The sequence below is a fragment of the Ptychodera flava genome, chromosome 15 (assembly GCF_041260155.1).
Source record: "Ptychodera flava strain L36383 chromosome 15, AS_Pfla_20210202, whole genome shotgun sequence".
Classification (NCBI taxonomy): domain Eukaryota; kingdom Metazoa; phylum Hemichordata; class Enteropneusta; family Ptychoderidae; genus Ptychodera; species Ptychodera flava.
In genome coordinates this window covers 41,082,879-41,103,756 of record NC_091942.1, presented here as the reverse complement: position 1 = coordinate 41,103,756, position 20,878 = coordinate 41,082,879, and the positions used below count along the sequence as shown (strand labels likewise).

The 20,878-nt window shown below is 40.1% G+C and overlaps 2 protein-coding genes across 7 annotated transcripts in view; both read right to left on the bottom strand.

Annotated features, from left to right (window-relative positions):
• The window catches only part of LOC139152194 (uncharacterized), a 460,524-nt gene that overhangs the window by 340,761 nt on the left and 98,885 nt on the right, over nt 1-20,878 (bottom strand). The window lies entirely within an intron of this gene.
• Nucleotides 1-20,878, bottom strand: part of LOC139152196 (BAR/IMD domain-containing adapter protein 2-like) — a 296,941-nt gene that overhangs the window by 258,780 nt on the left and 17,283 nt on the right. For all 6 annotated transcript variants that reach the window (XM_070725337.1, XM_070725334.1, XM_070725332.1 and 3 more), the window contains exon 3: nt 17,435-17,521. In XM_070725337.1, coding sequence (XP_070581438.1) covers nt 17,435-17,521 — 87 coding nt within the window. The remainder of the gene's footprint in view (nt 1-17,434; nt 17,522-20,878) is intronic.

Here is a 20,878-nt window from a genome sequence, read left to right as displayed (position 1 = left end):
TTACGTTTTCTATTTAACTAGTAAAATATCTGGAACACACAACATCGTACTCAGGGCTAGGTAGTTACCTTCTCCGGCGTACAACTCTGCAGGAGCAGCAGACGTGTTGTCTATGCAAATCGGAGGCCTCTGAGCCGTATGATCAGCCTAATCGTCTCTACAGCCAAAATCAGTCTTCAGTTGGTAAATTAATGCATCGTTAATTTAACACAAAAGTTAGGTAAACAGCGAAATCAAACATAGAAGTGAGTTTGCTATTGGGCTTTTTGGCTTGGTGCATACACGGACTAGTTTATCATTAATTTTGCCAGTGGTGCGTACTGTGATCGCTGCACATTGTAAAAGCTTGCCCAGGTTGCAATGTTGCGAGGCCGCGCCGGCCGGAATCTCTGAGTCTGGTGTGGAGATCATGAGGTGCTTAGGTAGGTTTTACCATGGAGCTTTACCATGGACGTCTTTTTTAATGTCCATGTTTTACCCTTATGTAGAGCTCAGCTTCCACATGTATCCCATGGCAGGGCTGTGTGTGTTAATTGTTCCTGGCTATGCAATAGGGCTTGCGGGATAGCCGGGCCGGTGACAGTTACACACACAGTCCCTTCAAATCTTATTTTCGCTTTGACAGATTTTTTTCCGCACATGAAAATTACACGCGATCTGCAGCAGGCTGTCCCGGGTTGCCGGAATCATATTAAAACGGATCATACAAGGCAATAACTTCCACTGGCAAAGTTCAAACTAACACACATACACATGTAAACTCCTATTCTCCATGTGTGCTCGACTAACAGACTCCAAATACTGTGTTTCCGACCAGTGCAGACGAGGGGCTGAAATTACGCTCGAGGGAAATATACTGTACTGCAGCTATACTAGCCAGTACTCGAATTTGCCATGCAAGATGGAAATCAGTCAAACAGGTAGAGACATATTTTGCCGCGACCAATGTTTAATTCTCCCGATTCCGTTGGCTATATACACCGGCTTTCCTTATTCTAAGGTCTCCAGGCATTCACATCTAATGAAAAAAATACTCACTTCAAAGTCAGACCATCAGAACATGTCTTTAATTATCTGCAAAAAAATACGCTTACACACGCTGAGAGCTGGGTACCTAATTTGCATGCATAATGAGGATTTTGCTTCAAACCTACACGCACACCCGGCGCTCAAAAGTGACGGCTGGTCGGTTTTCTCCGTAGTAGGAAAATACAGATTTTCGTTAAAGCACTTCATAGATTTTCAAGTTGTCCCTTCTATGCGTTCCTAACAAGTTTGATCATAGTCTGGAGGGGAAAAAATCAACTTCTGTGGATTAGTTTTTCGTGAATCCCCAATGTTATTTTTGACCGATGCCAGTGCAAGGTCCCGTTAAAAATTGCGTCGTTTTCGTTAACAAGTCTTTGATGACCCCAATTGGGTATTTTCTCCAAGACCAGACCTGCATTACTTTGTGTAACCAATATATTTTTGGTGTTCAAGGTCTAGTTACTGAAAAATCGCCGGCGAAACTTTATTATAAATCTGACTTCGCCACTCCCTATTCATACTTAGATGGCCGCCAGTTTACACGCACGTATACACTGACCGTGGACGTACCACTTCAGTTACAGGGTACGTGGTGGGTATCTGTACGTAATGTCCCTCCATGCACAGTATCACATGTGTCTGTGCAGCGTCTGTGGCTTCGCCGACATACATGCACGGTGTAGTATTTATACGGCAAAACAACGTCTGGGTTTACACGTCACTTTTAATCGACAATTAACCCTAACAATTTCAAAAGAAATGTATACACAATCTTTATACACAAGATAATAAACAGTAAACTTCATGAAAGCACTAAACATGTGCGGCAGACCCGTCCGGGCCGTCGCTGGAACATAACTTACATGTAACAGACGCAGCTAATGCTATCTCACCGATAGATGGCGCAAACAGTAAAGTAGATATCAAGCTATAAAACACGCTTATCGAGTACGAGTGATAGCACTCGCTGAGCGGAAACGATTAGCTTGCACTGGACTCGTTGTGTAAATTACACGAACCCTTTGTTTGCTCGAGGTAAACTGTTTAAAAACTTGCGGAAAAGCCGCGGATAAGGGAAAGAAACTTTTGTCTGGTAGGGTATAAGCGCCAGACTTCACAAAAACCACAATAGCTCAAACTCAGGTTCACACGAACCTACACAAACGCAACAAGACCAAACAGTAGACATTCTAGCTTCCCTACCAAACGTAAGTGGAACAACATATTATAAAATAAAAACAATCAACCATTCAACATGTCTCATCAATCAAAAATGAAGTTTAAGCGACTGATGAAGAAAACTTTGTTTTCGAAACGTAGGGCCAAAGGAACATAGTGTCAGTAGTCTCTCTGCTCCAGTGCGGATTAACACAGGACACGTAGATTACGGGTACATCTCGCCATGGCCAAGCAATATTTTACATAAAACAGTTAAACATGATATACACTTATATTATACACAATATCATACACAAAACGCAAACAACCCAAATATGAGCAGTGTCCATTCTAGGATGTAACAAGTCATCGTTGATGACACAGTCCCCGCTTGCTAATGGGTACTTTGATTACAGGTCCTGTGATAAAAATACTTTGATACAGATGGCACTCAATGGCCAAGAATGAGTTCCATTGTGATGAAAAACATAAAACCAATGTAGGCCACTATCCTAAAGGTCATTAAATGAGTCAACTGGGAATTAGTTGACAGGATGTTGCAAAACATTTTTTCATACTATCCTAACACTAATAGATTATCACCGGTACCATATTTCATAAAGTTTAATGCAGTATTTACAACACTATGAGATCAACATCTGTATCAAGTTTCATCAAATTTGACGTTGTATTTGTGGATATATCACTCTAATTAGGAAAGTTCATTACATATGCAATTACAAATTAAATAAAATGACACTGATAAATGTCTTTTTCACTGTTGAAGCAATGTGAGCTTAACATCTGTACAAAGTTTCATGAAATTTGATGCAGTATTTCTTGACATATCAGCCTAATTATGAAACTTCAATAATTGACATGATACTGCTACATGACGTGAAACAAATTGACGAGCATGTATGAAATATGTCAATGTCCTTGTACTAACTTTGAATGATACTGGTGGAAATATATCTGAGTTATGGCTCAGTATGAGAAAATTGTAACAAAATCGCCGCCACGCAGCAATATTTGATCTTACCGTTTAAAAAATCAACATGTATATGTATGACATAATTCAATGTCCAGTTACAAACTTTGAATAAAATCAGTTGAGACTTGCCAGAGTTATGGCTCTCGACATGAAAAAAAAACATAACAAAATTGCCATCATGTGGTCATATTGGACCTTATCGAGAAACAAATCAAAGTACATATTTATATCAAAGTACATATGTATACTATAAGTCAATGTCCTTGTACCAACTTTGAATAAATTTGCTTGATACATGTCTGAGTTATGGTTCAGGACATGAGAAATCATTAAAAAAACGGCCACAAGGTGACAATATTGGATCGTATCACAAAACAAATCAATGTGTATATGTATGACATAGGACAATGTCCTTGTACCAACTTTGAATAAAATCAGTTGAGATATGCCTGAATTATGGCTCTGTACACAAAAAAATCATAACAAAATGGCTGCACAGCAGCCATATTGGATCATATCACAAAACAAATTGACATGCATATCTATGATATTGGTCCATGTCCTTGTACCAATTTTGAATAAAATCGGTTGAAACATGTCTGAGTTATGGCGCTGTACATGAAAAAAATCATAATAAAATGGCCGCCTGGAGGCCATATTGGATCGTATCACAAAACAAATCGACATGCACATATATGACATAGGTCAATGTCCTTGTACCAACTTTGAATAAAATCGGTTGAGATATGCCTGAGTTATGGCTCTGTACATGAAAAAATCAAAACAAAATGGCCGCCTGGCGGCCATATTGGATTGTATCACAAAAAAAATCAATGTGCATATGTATGACATTGGTCATTGTCCTCGTACCAACTTTGAATAAAATCGGTTGAAACTTGCCTGAGTTATGGCTCTGTACATGAAAAAATCGTAATAAAATGGCCGCCTGGCGGCCATATTGGATCATATCACAAAACAAATTGACGTGCATATCTATGACATTGGTCAATGTCCTTGTACCAACTTTGAATAAAATCGGTTGAAACATGTCTGAGTTATGGCTCCGTACATGAAAAAATTGTAATAAAATGGCCGTCTGGCGGCCATATTGGATCGTATCGCAAAATAAATCGATGTGCATCTGTAGGTCATAGTGCTATGCCTTTGTGCCAAGTTTGAACAAAATTGGTTCAGCAGTATCTGAGAAACTGTTGATGACGGACGGACGGACGGACGGACGGACGGACGGACGGACACACGGACGGGACCCAATCTATAAGTCCCCGCCGGACTTCGTCCGCGGGGACTAAAAACAAGGGGCCACTATGGGCCCCAACTCCTGTCCCAAGGGGGCCATTTTAGAAAATCGGGGGCCATCATCATCACACATGTAAAAACCTTGAATTTTCTGCAGAAAATACTATAGTCTATCAAGTCAAGAAAAGGAGAATACTAGAGATCGGGCCCTTGTAACCAACCAAGCCTACTGCAAAGTTGTCCCCGTACCATGGAGGTAGCAGCTACCCGTACTTATGCAACAGGCCCAACAATGGCAACAGCAAACTAACCGTTTAGTTTGATTCAATTGTTTACGTGACTTATGTGATGAATTATTGATATGTCGGACTTGAACAACTATACAAATTGCTAAGGACTGTGATTTTGACTGTGGAAACGATCATGATCAAAGCTTAGCGCACCGGTAGGATTTCTCCGAGAGTGGCCCTCGATTTGCACGCATCGACAATTACTCATACACTGACACAGCAGTACAAGAGTGTAACCCGTACGACCTAAATAAAGTGATCGATACATCAACTTTTAAACATAACTTGTATGTATTAGCAAATTTACGATCATTGGTTCTGACCAAAGGGTTTTACACAGCGGTGTTGTTCTATGCATAGACCTGGCTACTCTTGAAAACGAGATATGTCCTACCTAAAACATATTTGATGTATTGTTGCTCTTCAAAACGATCATCTGGCCGGCCAAGCACGGATGCTTTCCTTGCAGTGTTTAACGTTTCGTTTGTATGGACGGTAGACGTTGCAAACGCTTCAATTTAAGGGACTGCCCGATCATTCTGGGTTCATCAACTTTACCGGCGTTAAAAATCCGAGTGGCGATGTTTACATTCATCGGCCATGCCACATGCGTATGGCTCCAATACACCGTTGCCCCTATATCTGTCCTTTCTACCCAGCTTCCTATGCACCACCATATATGCTGTAGTGAGTATTTAATTGCAAAGGTCGATGGGTAACTGAATCGTTTTACATGTCACACTATATGACTGAGGTAATGACCTTCAGGGAGCTATGCATGAACTGCGTGAACTCTGCGTGATCGACCCATTCACATAATGTTGTGCCCTTAGTGGCCCATCAAACGTAGAAATGAGGGCCATTCCAGATTTTATTGCGCGAATTGCGCAATGGCGCGTCCTAGAATTAACTCTGTATGAGCGATGTTTGGAGTTGCTTTCCCTTTACTACCAGTTGCTTTCCCTGTACTACCTACAACTCGTCGTAAAATGGCATCGTTTTTCTAGCTCTGCCACTACGACGGTTGTTGTCAGACTTGGACTTGAACTGAGCTCGCAACCGTTTGATATTGTTGTGGCATTGTTCCGCTGTCCTCTCGAGTCCCTTCTCCCTGGCCTTGGCAGCGACGACTTCATACACTTGCCGATCCCTCGACGTGCCGTCCATCATACGGATGACATATTCGTCTCTCCAGATTGACATTAGTAGCCTGATCTCTTCCTGCAGCCAATTGTTGCCGCGATCGCCAGAGCTTACTTGAACACCGTCCATTGTGGTAATGACCGCAAGCCCGAAGACAGGATACAACCAATACTAATCAACAAACTTTACATCACAAGAGCTAATTTAGTATTATCCCTGGATCTCACAGAGCAGCAACTTGCATTCAACATCGAAAAAAATGCTTAGCATTTTAGTTGCAAAGTGACCCATATCAAAAATTTTACTGGCCACAGCATTCTATTAAATATCAGCGTCTTTCAAGAGCGTTTTTTTTGTTTGAAATTTGTTTCGGAAAGACGACTAGAAAAGCCAAGTAAGACTGACCATGGTGGTAAATCCGTCTATGGACTGAATGCATATATGACGACACCACTTTGCGTCCGCGAATCGAGTTTGATAGGCACTCCGGGCATGCTCGGGTCGCATACACTTGCAGGTTACATAATCCATACATTCAGACAGAGATCAAGACTTGAGATTACGATTTCCAAGGTCAGTTTATTTTCTATCAATGAGTGGTAATGCGTAGAGTATACACAGGAAGGGCTTGACCTGTTACGATTCTATGAATGAAAACATAGCTGGTAGAAGCTACGTCTAACAACTCTGCCAGGCAGGGCTGTGTTATTGGCGTTCAGCCCTGCCATGTAGAGCTACTACTGTCCATGATAAAAGCTTATTTGGTGAATGCTATGTAGATGACTAATCGCGATTGTTTTGGCTTTTTTTTTTTTTTTGCGATATCTGGTGAAACACCGTGAGAGATTGCGGGCCGCGACATCGGCAGGGCCCCTAGATGGTCGAGCACGTTCACTCTGCGCATGCGCAAATTCACTTTTTGACCAGTGACGTAAATCGACCAAGTGTATGCCAGGCTCAAAACAACTTAGTGAAGAAAGGTTTGACTTTACACAATTCACTAGAGGAAATCTACTGACTGGTTTCGAAGTTTGATGTCCCATATATATCTGTCATACATACCAATCGATTTTACGAGCGATTTTGGGAATCTAATATCAATACTACCGGGTAGACGATGCTAGAATGACCTATCTTCGGGACTCTAATGTCAATACAATAGTTGACAATAGAGTGAGTTGTTTTGTCTCGGCACCCTGGCTCTGTGAAATCGCCGATAGATAGGGGCTTGCTGCCTCTTGCGCCAGGCTTTTGCGACTTGAAAATATGTAACAGACATTTTTTTTCTTTTTTAATTTACCTGAAATCAAAAACACTTGCCCGTAGCTAATATGTCTGAATCTGGGCAAAAGGGAACGCTTTGGCCAAACAACAGTAAGTTAGCTTATCATCCTAGGTGTCCCGCAAAAGTAATGCAGAGATGCGGTTTCTCATTTTGTTGGGTTTTTTTTACCTCATAAGAACACAGACAGTAGAGGTTCTCTACTGTTTATGACAAGAACTAGCTCCCGACATGACAACAAGTCAGAAATGTTATGCACCAGTAATGCTGAGATCTGAAAAACACACTGCGACATTGCACTTTTCTATGATATCCGATATTTACGGCTTCTGGACTATACAGTATCGAAGTTAGATTGGTTTGGCTAGATCTGCAAGATGGTGAAATCTCTGATATAGGATTTTTACCCGCGATTCGACAAAATCTGGTATCGTCTAGTATCATACAAACTTAGAATCAGTCCTTGGGAGTCGGGTTTGATAACTTCTGTAAGGCGGTGAGGATCTATATATCGGATATTTACCCTCGATTCGACAAAGTCTAGTGTTGTCTAGTGTCGATGTTTTTGGAAGTCAGGTTTGACAAGACCTGTAAAGTGGTGAAATCTCAGATATATATCGGATATTTACCCGCGATTTGACAGAATCTAGTATCGTCTAGTATCGAAGTTACAGTCAGTCCTTGGAAGTCGGGTTTGACAAGATCTGCAAAGTGGTGAAATCCTCGATTTATTATTGGATATAAACCCGGGATTTGACAAAATTTGGTAAGCTTATTGTCCAGTACTGAAGTTAGAGAAGTCCCAGGAAATCGGGTTTGAAAATATCTGTAGAGTGGTTAGATCTCCGATATGTCAACCTTTGACACTAGATGGTAAATATCCAATATTTAAAAATGCGCAAAGTCGCGCCTTCGTGGGAGATCTGGCATGGTAGCGGTGAACTGTATACAGATGATAAAAGTACAATGAACATATTTCATATTTTGCGTGCATATTTAACACGCGGTCATTTTGACATACACCACTGTACTATAAGTTTAACAAGTGGACATGCGCTACGGCTCGTTTAGATCTAGCAAGTGAAAAACAACTGCTTACACCTTGTCGAATTTGTTAATATACCATATATCAAGCGTGTTAATTCTCCTCAGGGACACGGCCTCGCGTGTTTGCAAGCAATCCCCCCTTACGAAAATAGTCTGTAGATATTCTATTGAACTCTGATATTCTATAGAAATTCTGTATATTTTATGGAAATCTGATGGAAATATGCTTCTGTTGAATTCAATTGAAATTTTCAATACAATTCTGTAGAAAAATTTAAATTTTATAGAATTTTAATGTGTATAGAAACTTTAAATTCTATTGAAGTTTGCTGATAATTTTCTGTAGAAAATCTGCAGAAATTAAACATATTTTTTATGGAATTTTTCGGTTCAATAGCTTTTGTGGAAATTTTTTTCTGTTTTTTTCCCACAGTTTACACTGTTTCAGACTTAAGTTCATGTTTTTGCATGTTGGCATGAGCTTTGATAAGAACTCAGTGACATATATATAGCTGGTTTCAATAGTGACATATACCTATGGAGAGTTCTGAGCACATTCTCGTGTACCCTTTAATTCTGAAAAGCTATTTTCATGTACACACACATCCCAGGAAAATGTATACAGTTTCAATTGTACCATTCCTTTTGCCATTGCTTTTGTACATTTCATGACTGTACACAGACCAACCAGACTCTCTTTGTTCGATCCTAAGTCAAGTGAGCTGACCTTTGCCTTTGCTTTGTTATGCAAATAGTTTCCTGCCTTCACAATGGGCTGATTACATAATAGTGTAGCCACGCATTATTCATTTGAACTTGAGGCAGTCCACAGTGCACATGGCTCTTATGAAAAGTACTAAAGTTCAACTCCAAATTGCATGGAACATTAGGATCCAAGGTCCATTAGCAAGATTCTAATAGTGTTATGGAGAAGGGAGCTCACTAATATGTCACAACTGTAAGGATCCACATTGCAGCATCAACTGAAAATTACGTGAGTTAAGATACACAACACTTTAATTATGCACTTGGCTGAGGTCAAAACTGCTAGACTGGAGAGGTAGGCCTTGCATTCATATGTGTAGGTTGCTTTATGTTTTGTAGTCCCTGTATGTTTCATCAAGTTTTGATCGATTGTTAATCATAATTCTTTTAGAAATAAACTACATGTTTATAATTTACTTGCTGACTGATTTTTTGTGAGTTTTGCAGTAATTCATTGCATTGGTATCTATGGCAATATCATAAGGTGGTATTCCTTACTTAGTAAAAGTTTAACACATATTGTTGTCATACCTTCTAAGAGATTGAACTCGTATAAGACAAACAAACTTCTGTAAAAGAGTGCAAAAATTAAATATAGTTCTACAGAAATTCTACATAAAAATTCTGTAGAATGTGGTAGAAATTCAATATAGTGCTACAGATACTCTGTAGAACGTGTATTGAATTTACATAGAAATTCTGTAAATTCTACAGAAATGATACAGAAAGTCTGTTGAATTTCTACAGAAAAGGGGGCCAAAACTCCATTAAACTCCGTTAATTTCCATAAGGTTCAGTAGAATTTCTGTAGAAATTCTGTATCACTTTAAATGAATTTTGTCATCAAATTCGATAGAATTTCTACAGAAAATTTTCATAAGGGCCGCGCGTTCCACTGTTGATGTACGGTAAAGTGATGATATAAGGTGGGCTTTCGGCTATTCACAACGAAATTTAAGTTTTCTGTATCGGGTTGTACACCAGTAATAGTGGACATACATTGTCTTGGTGTATGTGGTTGTTGAATGACATACCATGTACGCATACCATTCGCTTCACCTCTCCGCCAGATTAGTATATGAAAGGTACATCGCGTCGGCGTTGCGTGACTGCAAGACATAAACTTCGTTCATGCGTACGCGGGTTATGTTCACGCAATTATGCGTTCATCAGACGACAGGGCAGTGGCCTAAGCATAATTTTACAAGTTGAATGTATGACCCTTTTCGGTGTAGTTGTGAATTTTGGAAGATTTCTCTGGATTTTTTCCCCGATAAAACATGCGGAATTCGTGTCATCTTTCGCATACAATTCACTTCTTTGTACAGCAGGACTGATTTTCAAACTCATAAGCTTAACCTTATACTAAATCGCCTGTTCGTCGAGTAACATTTTGTCGAAGGATCCGTACGAAAAAATTGACAAACATGTTATCGAGAAATCTAAGTTGAGATTTCGAAATATTGTCCTTAGTTTAAAATATATTGTCTGATTGCTAAAAGTAAAAAAACTTGTTCAGTGAAACATTTCCACAAGCAAATTATTGTCACGCGGTAAAGTTTTGAGCAGGGGAATATAATGGGGGAATTTCACTCACTTCTTTCCAGTAAGATATGATATCATAAATGAATAGTAACGCCAAGTTGTCCTGGCATAGAAAATAACACAAACCATGTACTCGCAAATACTAAAAGGCGTTGACAAGCATGTCTTATAATTCACTCCAATCCCAAAGAGAAATGCTCATCAGTGTGCCCTCTAAGGGGAGGTGAAAAAAATTTTTTTTGAGTCAAACTGAAGAAAACTTGACTTGGTGTGCGTCACCGCATGCATGAAAATGGTTATAAATAAAAGTCAGTAGTTGTAAGTGTAGCGCCCTCTATGGTAGTGTGTCTTTCTCGATTCCTGGTATTCTCGTGTGAGTCAGTGAGAAGACAATGAAAACAACAATGGCTGCCTCCTTCCCCATCGATCGATCGGCAAGACAAGTGTACAATCGGCACGTAGTATCACTGCAGACACTTATAGAAATGACATATTCAGCTACTTTTTCGCCCAAAAACTACAAGGAAACCTGTTATCTGTGAAAATTATGAATCTGCTTAGCATTCTAGTAATTGGCAGGCTTTTTACAGCTGCGTCAGTGACGCGTCAGATTTCTTGTAATTTCAGTGCGTCAGGTGGATTTGCTGTGCGCCATGACGCGTCAAATTGGCTTAGCGGGCACACTGGTGCTCATAACATCCACTTATTTGTACGGTAAAAGGCCTCAGGTATATAACAGTGCAAATACGTACACCATTCGATCACGCAAGTGCCAGTCAGAACACACAGTTTTCGCCAAACAAAGCAAAAGAACAAAAACAAAACAAAACATGAAGGACTGCGTCACTGATAAATTTACCCAAAGGCAAAAGCAACTTCGACCACTCTCCCATCCGAGTTGAGGTATAAGTGTCGCGAAAACAAGACAGATCGAAGATAACTGTAATAAATCAGCGAACCCGGTAGTTCTGCAATAGGGTATAATACTATCAAGTTGCTTTTTTTTAGCTATGGTCAGAGTTGATTTCCCCAAACTTTACTCTTAGTTTGTCACTTTTCCTAAGCGTATCGTTGCCTTACATCTCTTCATAGCTAATATTATAAAATCCTCCCTCGGTCCAGTCTAGGCACGGTTGTTGATAGTACAGTTCTCGCGATGATAGGTTTGGCCACCTCACTATAAAACAGGGAAAAAGCATATATCAGGGGGTTGGTGCAATCGCAAAGTCGTGGGGATTTTTGCCGAATATCCAAGTGGGGCAAATTTTTTACACCAAAGCAAGAAACTTACCCGAAGCAAACTCTCTTTGCCTCTAAGTTTAATGGAGAACTAGCAGAATGAGCACGGGATAATCAACAAGAGATCGATTTTATTCAGTGCGCACCTCCAATCACAGTATGCAGATAGTACGACGAAGCTCCTAATGTTAAATATTTTTAAAGAAATGAAATTTGGGGTTAAAACTTTCTGCTCAGAAATTAAATCAACCGGATATACATGTTGTGACATATACATCGGTGGTATACAACCATGCTCGGATAATATGACTGTTTTGGGAACGGGCCTGGGGGAAAATCGCTGGTAAAGTATCGATACATTCACCGCTAAAATAGCTTTAACCCGATAAAAGGACCATACGACGATGTAACATTTAGAGAAAGTGACTTTAATAGCGAACAAGGCAACAAAAATCAACAAATTTTCCTGATATCGAAAACAAATTGGTCCGTTTGCAAATGCATAAAATACATTCGATATCAGGTCGGAAGATAGACTGCAAAACGTAAGGTCCATGTCTCTATATCAACATCATACATGTACCGTCTGAAAAACAGAAATGCTTTCAGTAGATCATTTCCCAACAAAACATAAGCTTACGTAAATGGTGACCGCAGTGCCCCGACATAGAAAAGTAATAAAAACCATATACTTACCGTAAAAACATTGACAAGCATTTGATGTATTCCTATCCCAAAAAATGGACAAGACACTGATAAACTCAAAAGATCTGTGTAAGTCGGGACTTTTTTCACCTCAAAAATTAAAGGTTAGGTTATCGAAAAGTTCGCCTAAAGACAGACGGCAAAAGTGCTTAGTGCTTTTGAATATTTTTCGGTCAGTACTCAAGTTAGCTTACGGGCTTCGAAATATATTAAAACGATTGGAACTAATTTGCGATAATTTGATCTTTATATTTTTCAATATCTCAAACGTGTTAGGTGCCCTATAGCTGAATGTTGCGATATTACAATCTGAATCACTCATAAAAACAAGTGTGCAACTTAAAAAGAAAAGCAGATGAGCTTACATTTGTAGATTACATAAACATTACTTCACCATTCAATTATCCCAAATTGGTTCCAATCTTGTTTATTTTAAAACTCAAGGACTTGTCATGTGACTTTTCAATTCCAAATGCCCGGGAAAAATCACTTGCCCTCGAATCCAATAATTGTGGTAGTTCGTTCCTTTGATTACTATCATTAAGTTCCAATGGTTAAAATGTGCATTAAGGCATACTTGAAGAGAAAAGAAACTGAATCAAACACGACCTACATCGTGTCAAAATGGACTGCCATCACATACATGTCAGAGCAGTCATCACAAATTTCTTTTTTTCTCTTCTTGACTTTTCTTATCTGTAACAAATCTGTGATAAATTTGTTCAGCTTTTCAATTGAGTTTTAAGTTTATTCAATATCATGTAATCTCTTCAATAAGCCTTGTTCAAACTGATATATGAAACACCTCATGCCGGCTTCGGTCGCACTCGATGTTAATATAAGTAGGTCGCTGTCAGAGTTCAAGGGTCAGCGTATTGCGGACCTCTGACAAAGCAAGTATAGCCGTTCACAGATACCAGCTTGGGGTGCAGCATGCAGCATGGAGTTAGAAACAGACCGTAGGTGGAGGTTACTTCGACCCTCGTCCTTTAAAGCACAAGAAAATCATAATTTTTAGTTGCAGGTATCTTGTTTCGTCGTCCTCAACACAAAATAAATTGCCATGAGCGTCAGGCTCGAGCAGCAAGAAGTTTCCACGGCCGGAGAGTAGCTCCATGTCCTCACTGATTACGCACAGGCGCTGTCGTGGTGCCTGCACTTTGCCTATCAAAGTGCTAACGTTTTTAGTTGAAGCAAGCATATTTTTTCATGAAAATACCATCAATCCTCCCAAGGAAGTTATATTATATTTTGAAAATTGTAAAAGTGTGACAAGGTCGAAGTTAATTGGGTACCGGGGGTTGGTCGAGGTGACCACAACCAGCGACATAGCCCTGCGTACGATGCTGTGTGTTTCCGGCTTTATATAACGCCGGGAGCACACAGCATTGTACTCAGGGCTAAGCAGTTACCTTCTCCGGCGTACAACTGTGCAGGGGCAACGGGCCTCAAGCATAAACACCGTACATCGCCACATGAACTTATCGGTGACCATGTTTACAAGTAAAGTTTATGTCTTGATCACTCCATTTACGTTTTCCATTTAACTAGTAAAATATCTGGAACACACAACATCGTACTCAGGGCTAGGCAGTTACCTTCTCCGGCGTACAACTCTGCAGGAGCAGCGGACGTGTTGTCTATGCAAATCAGAGGCCTCTGAGCTGTATGGTCAGCCTAATCACGGTCCCTCCACAGGGAGGGACCGTGGCCTAATCGTCTCTACGGCCAAATCAGTCTTCAGTTGGTAAATTAATGCATCGTTAATTTAACACAAAAGTTAGGTAAACAGCGAAATCAAACCAAGAGGTAAGTTTGCTATTGGGCTTGTCGGCTTGGTGCATACACAGACTAGTTTGTCATTCATTTTGCCAGTGGTGCGTACTGTGATCGCTGCACATTGTGAAAGGTTGGTCAGGTTGCAATGTTGCGAGGCCGGCCGGCCGGAATCTCTGAGTCTGGTGAGGAGATCATGAGGTGCTTAGGTAAGTTTTACCATGGAGCTTTGCCATGGACGTCTTTTTTAATGTCCATGTTTTACCCTTATGTAGAGTTCAGCTTCCACATATCCCATGGTAGGGCTGTGTGTGTTAATTGTTGCTGGCTAAGCAACAGGGCTTGCGGGATAGCCGGGCCGGTGACAGTTACACACACAGTGCTTTGACAGATTTTTTTTTTCCGCACATGAAAATTACACGCGATCTGCAACAGGCTGTCCCAGGTTGCCGGCCCGGAATCAAATTAAAACGGCAAATACAAGACAATAATCTCCACTGGCAAAGTTCAAACTAACACACACATACATGTAAACTCCTATTCTCCATGTGTGCTTGACTAACAAACTCCAAATACTGTGTTTCCGACCAATGCAGACAAGGGGCTGAAATTACCCTCGAGGGAAATATACTAGCCAGTACTTGAATTTGCCATGCACGATGGGAATCAGTCAAACAGGTAGAGACATATTTTTTAAACAGGTAGAGACATATTTTGCCGCCACCAAAGTTTAAATCTCCCGATTCCGGTGGCTATATACACCGGTTTTCCTTATTCTAAGGTCTCCAGGCATTCACATCTAACGAAAATAATACTCACTTCAAAGTCAGACCATCAGAACATGTCTTTAATTATCTGCAAAAAAATATGCTTGCAGCAGACCCGTCGGGCCGTCGCTGGAACATAACTTACATGTAACAGACGTGACATGTAACCATAGACCTTTCTCGAGGGTCTATGATGTAACAGACGCAGCTAATGCTATCTCACCGATAGATGGCGCAAACAGTAAAAAGTAGATATCAAGCCATAAAACACGCTTATCGAGTACGAGTGATAGCACTCGCTGAGCGGAAACGAATAGCTTGCACTGGACTCGTTGTGTAAATTACACAAACCCTTTGTTTGCTCGAGGTAAACTGGTAAATAACTTGCGGAAAAGCCGCGGATAAGGGAAAGAAACATTTGTCTGGTAGGGTAGTTGTAAGCTGATCCATAAGATGTTTCATCTGCGTGTCGGGAAACAGCTCATTGGAGGTTATTGTGGGCGATCGCAGCCCAGTGTGAGAGAGGTCAAGGCCACCGTTTCTCTTGCCTCCTACATAAATCCCCAAAATCAGCAGATGCACATCGTCAGCTGTTTGGAGGGACGGCAGAAATGCTGTAAAGTATGCAGCAGAGAGGGTAAGACCACTGCCAGCGGACGACTGTCTGAGACGTCCAAAGGATGTAGTCTGTGCAGGGTTCATCTTCACGAGGGCGAGTGTTTTGCGGCGTTTCATCATCGCATGATGGTGCAAGGTAAGAGGAGCGTTGGCGTGCAGACCTCTACTCACACATCCCTGACGACACCCATCATCAAGAGAACCCAACGTAAATAGACTCATAACACGGACCGGGGATAGCTTCTCCTTACAGTGGTGTTCTTCTTGACTGTATTCTTTTGATTTAACACGGACCATGATCAAATTTTGAGCACGGTTGTGCCGTTTGTTTGTGCTTTACGATCCGCTGATTGTAAATTGAAACACGGATTATTTTGTACAATAACCCGGATTGTAATTTATGTAACACGGACCTGGCACTCGGACGTCGAGACAGACTCCGAGATTTATTGTTTGGCATTATGTAAATATTCCTGAATAAAATACTATCTATGATCGCATATTTTTGTTCATTTTGTTTTTACCCCCACTTTCGTTTTTGGCAGATCCGTAAGGACGCTATAGTAATGGATGAACGTGCGTCGTATCACGTGGGAGGGGCACAGCCCAACGGAGGCTGTGCTTGTGCGACATAGACGTTGTACCAACCACCTGTCGTATGGGTTAGTGCATAGAGCAGTTGCACTGTCCAGAGCTAAGGTGGTACAAAACTGCACCTTACTAACAACTGCACAACTAATCTGTTAGGAAACGGTAACACTAATGAGCTAACTGTGCACTGAACTGGCGAAACTACATACACGCTTTCCTTCAATGGCGAAGCAAGGTCGCTGACACTAGGTCAAAGCCGACTGCACTGTGCAACTCTCCCAAGTCGTTCAAAGTACGTGGCCAAGTGGCACAACCCAAGGGGAACAGGACAGGTTTGAGGGTGCTGCCGCAACCATAGCACTAACCCCTGGGTCTTCTACTAACCCACGAGTGAGGTGAATGTTTCTGCGGCGTGGACATGCGTGATGGCGAACGAGCTTTACTTCCGCAAAAGTAAGCTAGAAACGGGCATAAAAATGCACGTCCCCCGGGGCAAACAACGCCCATGACCTCGTTATTTTCTCGACACAACCCCATGAGCGGTTGCCCCTCTATACGGGCATGCAAAAATTTTTGAAGTCTAACACGTATATGGTCGGTAATCGTACCCCGAAAATGCAGTATTTTCCCGCCAAATGCCTGGCAGGAAAGCGTGCAGGAGAGCCAATCTTCTGTAGACACGGAAGAGGGGGCCGGTTTTGACCGACTTGGCAGGATAATGGACAGGGGCGCTCGGCAGGAAAAGGGTTAAACATGTAAATTAGGAATTGGCTAAAGTAAAAATGCTTAATGATTGTCAATAATGTTTTATCATGGTATCTGCAATATATGTAGCAAGTTTTGTCAACTTTGGTCAAGTCAATTCAGATAGGAAAGTTCATTAAATATGCAAATTGGGGATTGGCTGAAGTAAAAATGTCTTTTGACTGTATACCAAATGTCACATCTACCAGATAAGCAATTTTTTAAAGAAACATGTTTTTTGACCAATCATGGGAAAAATTGCCCCTGAAATACAAAATTGTACATTTCATCAAATGACATAATCCCTTGGTATTATCCGTGTGCCAGGCTTAAAAGAATTTGGTTCAAATAGGTGAGAGATTCCATATGGGTTAAGGCCAATCTATAGGTCTCTGGTACTTGCCGGCTAAATGATGATTGATTTCCTTAAGTTAAACAGGTTACAAAGAGTGACAGATAGAGGTACATAATTCTGAAAACTCACCATACTGTCTTGATGCTTTTGTTTCACTGGCAATTTCTCCCAACTCAACAATTGATTCCATATATGACTTGGCAGCATGGGATGCAACTAGATGTAAGAAAATCAAATTTAAATAATTGTGACAAATGCACAAAATAGCGTCAATGACACTTTGCTCACATTAGGTTTCATGTGGCAAGGCAGATTGAGTGTATACACGGTATTTAACACGCTTCTATGTACCTTAGCTTGTGATATTCTTAGTCAAGTGCATTTGAACTAATTTTGATACACCATCCGTTGAAGTATGGAATGGTTGGCAACTTGCAACTGTTGAAAAAGTTAGATATGGCTATATTTTATGAAAGAAGGAACAAAAAATTGGAACAAAACGGCCACTAAGAAGCAATATTAGAATATTAGAAGAAATTTGACATTCATGCATGTAAAGTAATTTATTTACTTTGATGTTGTGCTTTTTAGCTCTGGCGTGTGGAATAGAGCCCAACAACAGTTGGCAATGCAAGCAACCAAACCTCTTTTTTATGTCCAAAGCAAAGTCCCCACTAGTTAATTGCTGACTTGATAACAGGTCCTCTGAGAGCGAGGACAGACTCCTGTTAAAAATTGAAAGCAGTATTTCTGGAGATAGCCCACTAATTAGGAATAGTCATGAAATATGCAAATTAACATGATACTGCCAAGTGTCTTCGTACATTATTGTACATGTAGAAGTGTGTGCTTAACATTTGTACCATGTTTCATTAAATTTGTTGCAGTATTCTAGACATATCACTCTAATAACCAGATATGAACTGAAAATGCTCGCGTGTTTCATTATATATTGCAGTTATCAGTCCGGGTTATGTCCATATAGAGGATAGTTGGGAAAAGCCAATGGCGTACCGTATATGTAATGAGGTTAAGGCAAGAACCAATCACATACTGTATATGTAATGACGGTTAAAGGTTAAGTGGGTTCACTTTGAAATGTTATGCTGAGATCGCGATCTGACCTGACAGATCCACCGTGACCGATCGAGTGAGAATGTTGGCTACCCGGAGGTGTCGAGTCAAGTTGCGACGTTCTACCGTGTTAACAATTGTAAGGATTTCCTCAGGAATAGTTTTCTGAGTTTCTTTACCCTAGACCATGTTCGACAAAGAGTTATTGGACATTTTTCGTACTCTTTACCAGCTTCTGGTTCACTTCTCGGCGATTGATTCTGCACGCGTTTTTCTGAGCGAAGGGTCAATCGGACCGGGAAATGCATGGTGATCAAAAATTCGTGCTCCATCGTGCTCCGATCATTGACAAGAACAGTTGACCCATCGTTGCAAAGCTTGAAACATTTTCCATGCTACAGATGGAAAGGTTAAATTAAATTTGACCAAAATTAGGCGATATTTGGCGACAAAAAACTTGCTGTAAATTTACAAGGGTCAAATCCTGATTTCTAGGAGCGGTACCTGGCCAGGAAAATCATCCAAAGAAGTAATATTCGATGTAATAACCACCAGTGTCAGTCGCCATCTCGACCATACTGAACATTGTGCATAACGTCTACATCTAAAAATACCGTCAATGACGCAGTACCTTCTCTAATGTGTGGCCAGGTCAGTTAATTGGTTGTTGGCATGGAGTTGTTGGTAAATAGTTGATGATGTATGGGCATGAGGTGGGATATGGACCCAAAGAACCCAAAAGATGAGCATCAATCAAAAGATTCTAAGCTACAGTATAAACTCAGATAGTTCAATGTGGAAAAAAAGTTAAATAATTCAGAAATAAGAATTAACAGTCCAAAATAGTAATGACGCACTTCCCTACTGACCCGAGTGCATGTGAAATACACAACCTGGCATCTGTAAATTAAATGTATACCAAGTGATCATTTTAAGTTACTTTTAACTGTTTTTAATGGATTTTCCAAAGAGTCCTGTGGAAATGATGAAAAACACTTATCTGGTCTTGTGTTTGTAAAACCTCATGGCTGATAATTGTCATAGTATTGAAAAAAATTGAAAATGAAGAAATTACTGTTTTAATAGGCATATTTTCCTTGAAATACATGACCGTGTAAAGAATATATGCTAAAAGTGTTTAAGAGTAAATTTCTTTCAAAAAATAATTTAATCTGTAACCAAAGGATTTTTATTCTTTGAGTTTACAAATTCAAACATTGCAATTTGTTCAATCATCTTGTTCAGTGCAAAATTTATAAAATGACTGAAAAATAAAAAAAATTGGCAGAATTACAGTCTTTGTGATGTAAAATTATGGGTTGACATCACGATAATTGTTAATCTGTTCAGAGTACTACTATACTATAATTTAAAAAAGAAAGTTCATGCAGAAACGGTAACATATATTGCCCGCAATGTAGTGTTAATTTTGACTTTACATCAAAATATGCCTTTGCTGGATACCAAATATATAGGGCGAAATATTAAAATCAGCCATGTTCAGCAAAATCCACACAACAGCATTGATCCTTTTCTAATTTGATTTGCTTTGCTTATGTTATCCTTGTATGACAGTCAGTACAATATAGAACTTGAACACAACACAGTGAATAAGTATGCTGTAAATGAAATGGTGTGGCTGCATCCACATGCAGCAATAGGAGTGCCTTTGTCTCTCACCCCTCATTTCCAATCTGTCCCATCCCTGAAAAAATAGTTTGGTCTTATATTTATAATATTAATAATTTCTGTATTTGTTAAAATGTGCGCATCTCAAAAACTTTTGATCATAAACATTTTCATTGTTTTTTATAGCTGACCAGTCAGTTAACCTGTTTATTTTGAATATTTGCGCATTTTTCCTCAGTATTTGACATTTTCAGAATACCTTCTTATTCAATTTGTCATTTTCTAAAAGTTAAAATGCTCGTTTGTGTGGTCAAGCTTTCCACAAGCATCATATGTGGTACTTCATATAGGAAGGTCTGCCTCTAGAGGGCGGGCATCATGAACAGTGTTCGTTAGTTATTTCCTCCACATAAACTTCTGATTGTACTGTAAACATTGAACATGGCCGACGTCCGATTTTCCTGTCTAAAACTTTCACTCATTTTCGTTCATATGACTCTGAAACTCCAGGAAACGATTGGGAAGAAAGAGTTATCTTGAAATATTGAGGTAGTTGCCGATATTTTGCAAAATTTAACGAGAACAAATGCAAGGAAAATGCCGACAGGCTTACACAATGACCGTTTTCAGACTCAGAGGCATATGATCATCTGCAGATTATGCAACAGGCCCATATCACGTGAGGCCATGAGGGGATATCCACGCAACTCAGTACCAAACACTAGCGCACACAGAGTGAGCAAACACAAAGTGAGTACTGCTAACGTCAGCTCAGTAGTCTGTAATAGATCGTAGTCAAGTAAGAACCTAGGAGAAAGGCTTAACACTGTAGCTGTGCCGCTAAGTCCCTTTTGATTTTTGTCACAGCTC